At 47.7% G+C, this 7,072-nt stretch overlaps 1 protein-coding gene across 1 annotated transcript; it reads left to right on the top strand.

Moving 5' to 3' along the window:
* The first annotated feature begins 721 nt into the window (after nt 1-721).
* Nucleotides 722-6,691, top strand: FUT4 (fucosyltransferase 4). The gene has a single exon (XM_083610030.1). The coding sequence runs from the start codon at nt 1,163-1,165 to the stop codon at nt 2,330-2,332; it is 1,170 nt and encodes a 389-aa protein (XP_083466156.1). The 5' UTR covers nt 722-1,162; the 3' UTR covers nt 2,333-6,691.
* Nucleotides 6,692-7,072: the final 381 nt, after the last annotated feature.

Genomic DNA, 7,072 nt, shown 5'->3' with positions numbered 1-7,072 from the left:
GGTCCAATGCAAAAAGTGTGAGAATCCATGAGGACCCGTGCTTCAGAACCAAATTTTTGGGCCATGATATGGCCAGGAAGCCGTGGATCCTAGATTTTTGTGGTGCAGGTTATGCCCATGGGCATGATAGGTAATTTGATGGTGCGTTTGGGGTGGCCCAATGCATAAAGCGTGAGGATCCATGAGGATCCGTCCTTCGAAACCACGTTTTAGGGCCACGATGTCGCCAGGAAGCCGTGGATCCCTGTTTTTTGTGGTGCATGCTGTGCCCATGGCCATGATGTTTGATATGATGGTGACTTCGGGCTGATCTAGTGCAAAAATCATGAGGATCCATGAGGACCCGTGTTTTTTAACCATGTTTTTGTGCCATTGCGCGGCCCCACGAAACAGTGGGTGGATGATTTTTTTGATGCTGCCTACAGACTAAGACACGGTCTACATTATCATGGCAGTTTTATTTAATTTGAATGAAAAAAAAATCATATGACTTCATGAGGAGCAGTTTAAAATCAGCTGGATCCGTTTCCCATGCGCAGCATGCATTTCGTTCTTGCATCGTGATCACAACTTGCGTCGCACCTCTCCGTGCTTCGGGTTGCAACACCGCAGCAGGTTAACTCAACCAGAGGCTAACTTCTAAGTACGCTCTGCTTAGGAGTGCGCTTTGGGCATTTCCCTCCCTCGCCGTTCCAACTCCAGCTAAAGCCGTTACAGCTCCCAACTAAATCACTGCATCTCCGAGCAGGCAGAGAGCAACGCCACAGCAGAAGCCATCCGATTGCGCGGGCTCACACCCCCTTCCACCTCTTACAGCAGGCAGAAATCCAACAGGTGCAGCTCTGCCATCCCTTCACCCGCCGGAGGGGAAAGCTGTCGCGGCTGAATCTCTGCCCGCCCCAAGGAAATCGGCATAGACAAACAAACAGACAAACAAAGGGACGAGGAGCAACCGGGTCCTGTCCGGCGGCTCTCCAAGGAGTTCGGATCCTTGGAGCGGCCACCCTTCCGCTTAGAAGCAGGGCTTGGAGGAGGCCGGAGAGCCGCGGCCCCCTCTGGGGAAGGCGGGCCTGCAACCCGGGATCCATCGGGATGCGCCACTCGGCGCCCTGGCAGGCGGGGCCGGGCAGGAGGCGGTGGCAAAGGCAGCCAAAGGACCACGATGCGCCCTCGGCGCTTTCTTCATCCCCTCGGTCAGCGGCGGCCCGCGATGGAGCCTCCGGAGCCGGGCTTGTTGTGTCGTCTGCGAGGCCGGCTTGCGCGCCTCGCGCCCTGGCTGTGCCACGGCCTCTCCTGCCCCGGGGCGCCGGGGCTGAAGCGGCGCCTGCTGGCGGCCGTGCTGTCTTGCTGCACCCTGCTGGCCTTGTACGCCGCCAGCAGCCTGCAGGTCCCGCCGCCCGTGTGGGGCCGCGGCAACGACGGGGGCGACGAGGCGGTGACCGTCCTCATGTGGTGGGTGCCCTTCGGGCACAACCAGCCCTTGGACGGCTGCGAGCGCCGCTTCGGCATCCGCGCCTGCAACCTCACCACCGACCGGGGGCGCCAGCTGGAGGCGCAGGCTGTCGTCTTCCACCACAGGAACCTCATGAGCAGTGGCCTCAAGAACCTGCCCCGGGTTAGGCCCCCTGAGCAGCGCTGGGTGTGGATGAACTCGGAGTCACCCTCACATACCCAAGGCCTCCGGGACCTGGGGGGCATCTTCAACTGGACCATGTCCTACAAGGTGGACTCGGACATCTTCGTGCCCTACGGGTATCTCCGCCCCAGCCAGACACCCGCCCTGCACCTCTCCATGCCCAGGAAGACCAAGCTGGTGGCCTGGGCCATCAGCAACTGGAATGAAGAGCAGGCCCGCGTCCGCTACTACCGCCAGCTGAAGGACCACCTCCCCATCGACGTCTACGGCGCCCACGGCCTGAAGCTGAAGGACAACAGTGTGGTCAAGACGGTCTCCGAGTACAAGTTCTACTTGGCCTTTGAGAACTCCCAGCATCCAGACTACATCACTGAGAAGCTCTGGAGGAACGCCTTCACATCCTGGGCAGTGCCCATCGTGCTTGGCCCCGCGAGGTCCAACTACGAGCTTTTCATTCCCCCCGATTCTTTCATCCATATCGACGACTTTGCCAGTCCCAGGCAACTGGCCCTTTACCTGAAATTCCTAGATAAAAACAAGAGCCGGTACCGGAGGTATTTTGCCTGGAGGAAGCGGTATGACGTGCAGCTGATGTTCTTCTGGGTGGAACACGGCTGCAGGGTTTGCAACGCAGTCAGGGCTGCGGGCAAGCAACCCAAGACCATCCAGAATCTAGCCAACTGGTTTGAGAGTTGACCCCGTGTGGGGTTAGCTGGGGTTTCTTCTTGGTGTAATTAAGGGGAGTATGTGACGGGTTAAGGGCCTGGAGTGACAGGTCTACACCAAAAAAAGCGAAATCCTTGGAGTTTTGTCTAAAGGCAAATTTGCAAGTTTGGGTTGCTTGCCTCATGGAGAGTTGGAAAGGATGTTGGGTCTAGATAGGAGAACAGCATTTTAATGATTCTGTATGTAATTCCACCAGCACTTTGAAAGCTAGCACTTTAGTTCTTGCTCATGTACTACTGTATAATTTTTTAATTCTAGTTATCCATAAATGCAATTCCTCTATCTAGACACACACACCTGAATTGCAAAACTAATAGCCCCAGGACTCTGCCAAATAATTTTGCCAAACATGTAGCTCAACAGTGATTTTGCAGGGTGTTTTTGAGGTGGTGACTTCTCACAAGTGGACTTGTGGCATGATGATGCCTGATTTTGAGCATGGCCAGCCAGTTTGGGATGGTGACTTGCCAGCTCCAGGCTCTGCCCATATTTTTAAGCTTTTCCATTTCACCGTGACCCACAATGGTCGGTCGCTGATTGATGGTTCCATGAGCCTAACCATCGTGACTAAATTCCCCGGTAATGTCAGAATGTAATCTCACCATGTATGCGCTGCAGGTAAATGATTGCATAACAGAAGACCAGTGATACTATCTTACCTGTTACCAAATGGTAATTGCAGATTCAGGACATTGAAATATGTGAACTTACCTTGACATGGGTTTTCAAAGATGGTCTTATAAGTGCAGCTAAATTAAATCGCATCATTGGGTGCTGATAGACCCAGTGCTGCTTCAGAACCAATGTTCACCTAAATCCATCCCATCGTGGTCTTCCGTAGCTGAATCCATAGATGCTGCACAGACCAAGCACACTGTGCTGAGGACTTAAATATTTGTTTCTGTAACCATCCTTTCCCGCCATGACAGCTCTTTTGGATTGCTGGCCTCCACTGTACTTAAGACTTACCTCAACCTGGAATGGGGAGCCTATGGCCCCTTCAATGCAGGAATATGCAGCTGTCCTATATGGGGATCGAACCTGCAACCTTGGTGTTATCAGCACCACAGTCTAACCTACAGCTATCCAGGCTCAATAGCATTTGTTTTCATCTTGTGTTCCTGGGAACTCGGATTCCTTAGAAGCTTGTGAGAGATTCCTTGGAGATAAGTTCAACAACAGTGGGCAAGTTTAGGGTGGGGGGGGGATCAGCTTATCCACTACTTCTACAATATGCTGGCGTGGTATGTGTGTGTTCAGGCACACTCTTATGGTGAAGACAGACATCATAATACAGAAATCTCACCTAGCTTTTCAACTTTCCGATACCTGTGAATCAAACACTGGCTGAGCCATCAGCCTTCCCCAGCCTCCCATTCCCAAGTTTTTGGAGGGCTATGTTTTGAATTTAAAAATATTAAGTGCCAAATTCATGTTTCTATGTTCATCCATTATATATATATATATTAATGCTCTGAAATAAGTGTATTGCACCACAGTGTGCCTTCTTCTGCAAACTTGTGGAGCTCTTTCTTCCTACCGCAAAGACCTTGAAAGCACAAGGTACATGGCGTACTGAAAGGAAGGGTGCTTTCAAAGTAGATCTGCTGGTTTACAAGTCAAGCATCATGTCTGTCTTCATATTTAGTTCGGTGGCGGAGCCCAGCCGTGCCCTGCAGGTATGGAGAGATGAGCGCATAGCTCAGTGACTGAACACATACTTCACATGCAGAACATCTCAGGTTCAATCCATGATATATCTCCAGTTTTAGAAAGGAGCAGGAAGGCAGTGATCGACAGTATATATTGACAATATATGTTGTCAATAATACTGATTGACAGTATATGTTGACAATAATGAATTACCGGTAGATTAACCAGCTATCTGACTTGGTAGCTTTGTTTGTGTTTTCATGGATTCGTGTCTGAGCTGCTGTGGTTATTACACACACAGACAAATCTGTGTTGGCAACTTTTTTCCTAGGTGTTAAAACTTGAATCACACTCCTAAAGATGGTTTTAATAGCAATAAGCCTTTCTCTGTGAACCCTCAGAGAAATCCCAGCGGGCAAGAATTGCACAGACACACGCACAAGCACACAAAAAGGTGTGGGTGTCAGGACAAACAAACAGCCAGCCCTTTAGAGTATAAAGTATTTCTTTCACTAAAAATAACTAGTTGTGCCCAGAGAGAAAAATGAAGAGAGCCAAAACAGGAAGAAACGATTTAAAATGTCTTCGGCGCCTGAGTTGGGAGTTTTGTGTTTATTTACAGGCATTTGTGTAATTTCCCCCATGTTCTCATAAGAGGGGAAAATTTGACTTGATCTGTGACTTAATCAGAACTTTTTTTTTTTATTTTGGTATCATGAGCCTGTATTGTGCAATGATTAATCTGCAAAACTCAAAATACCGTGATTGACAGGTGCTATGCAAGTCAGGGAAGTTCCCAATTTATATTCATGATGAACTTTGCCTATCTGCAAATGGAGAATGTGGATTTTTAGGGGAATTGTTCTGTGGGGCTGAGAAGAGAAAAAAGTATGAATGTATATTTGTTTTTAAAGGCAGGGAGCCAGAATTGCCACCTCTTGACCAACAGACTCCCCATAATACTTCTTTTCTGCCAGTTTTAGCAGAAACTGAAGATGTGTGTTTACTTTTCCCTTCTCAATAAGCTTGATAGCTAGTAATTGTAAATCTGACCAGACTCAGAAGCATGGGCTTTTTCTCTGGTTGCTGGATTCTACTTTAGACTCCTGTCTAAAATATAAATATAGTCTGGCCCCCACAAGGTCTGAGGGACAGTGGACCGGCCCACTGCTGAAAAAGTTTGCTGACCCCTGTCCTTATCAGAAGATGAACAGTTTTGAATGATCTTTTTTGTGGTTTGTACAGAAGGGACGTGGGTGGCGCTGTGGTCTAAACCACAAAGCCTAGGGCTTGCCAATCAGAAGGTCGGCGGTTCGAATCCCCACAACGGGGTGAGCTCCCGTTGCTCGGTCCCTGCTCCTGCCTACCTAGCAGTTCGAAAGCACGTCAAAGTGCAAGTAGATAAATAGGTACCGCTCTGGCGGGAAGGTAAACTGCGTTTCCTTGCGCTGCTCTGGTTCGCCAGAAGCGGCTTAGTCATGCTGGCCACATGACCCGGAAGCTGTACGCTGGCTCCCTCGGCCAATAAAGCGAGATGAGTGCCGCAACCCCAGAGTCGGTCATGACTGAACCTAATGGTCAGGGGTCCCTTTACCTTTACCTTTACAGAAGGAAATGAAAACAATATTGCTACCTATTAGACTTGGGCTATGTTTTAATAATAGCAGATCAAAGACATAATTTATTTAGAGAGAAAATAAAGTGTTGCTTCACCACCTTGTGCAAAGTCCAACTTCAATGCATCACTTGGAAGTTGTTTGGTTCCAATAGGAAAAGCTTAAATCTCTTTTCACTGAAATCAATGGGATTTAAAAAGACCTACCGGTATAATTTTCTCCAGCGATGCAATCAGGTCATGAGGGAGTACCTTTTGCATCACCTGTAGGAATTTCACCAGCTACAGACCAATTTTCCAAGTAGTTAAAGAGAAGCAAAATCCCAGTGGCTAAGCATTTAGTGCAGTCTGTTAAGATTCCCCCGCCCTGGCACATTGAATTAAGGATAAATAAGCCAGAGCTAAAACAAAGTGTTGCAATGTGACGTGTTGTCGTTGACTCTGCCAGCCATTCACCTATAAAGAAGGTGCTATTTAGTCATGGTTATGTTATCTGCCATCAGGAAGTTGGATGGCGATGTACGCTCAGTGCTTCATCCTAGCATTCATGCTGAAAAGTGCGTTCTAATGTACATTGGTACCTGAAGGAAGTCTGCTTATGTGTACAGATTCCCTTTGCTGAATCAGTATATATTCCATGCAACATCAGGAGATGCAATTATAAGTGGTTATAATTAGGTGCCTAGAGTTCTGCTGTGCAGTGTCCTTGTGTAGAACACGTACTAAACCTTATTTCTTTCTGTTCTGACTTGCTTGCAAAATGACCTGCTCGGAAGACCTCTTGTTTATTTCTGACGTGTATGTCTTAAAGTAGTATGGGAGTGGTTCTTTAAAAAATATATTTTAAAAATCAAGTGAGGCGTCTCAGTTATCTGGACCAACTGAGAGACAAATTTATATGGTCCTGTACTTTTTTTTAAAAAATGCATTTCTGATGCGTGTAACTCAGGTAATTTTATATTTGCTGTCATTCTGATCCCAATTTGAAAACAGATATTTTTCTATTTGCAGACCTATTTCTGATAAGGTGACAATAAAATAAGTTAAATGAAGCCTATTAAGATGTGTGTTCCCTTTCTCTCATTTTTGTTCCTTTTCCTTAAACATTTGCGATGGGTTTGGAAGTCTTTTTTTAAGCTATTATTCAACCGGTGAGTGGGAAGGGTGTTCTCTGACGCCCCTTTCCTCTGTCAAATGAAAACAGCTTGAATATTGCTTCATTGAGCTGTCATGGCCTGTGATGGGTTTTTCAGACTTCAGAAAGTTTGAAGGTGGCATCTGCTTCTGAGAGAAGCACCACCGTCTTTGCTCAACACCGGTGGCGGCAACTTTTGATTGCCCCTGCCTTATCAAAAGCAAGCCTGTTCTCACCTTCGATTTTTGGACTTCTAATAAATTCCTTTCGTTGTCGCTCCTTAAATTTAATCCGTGAATGAGGACTG

This window comes from Podarcis filfolensis, assembly GCF_964270895.1.
Source record: "Podarcis filfolensis genome assembly, chromosome: 4".
NCBI lineage: Eukaryota > Metazoa > Chordata > Lepidosauria > Squamata > Lacertidae > Podarcis > Podarcis filfolensis.
The sequence above is the reverse complement of the archived record's forward strand: the minus strand, read 5'-3'. Positions and strand labels throughout refer to the sequence as shown.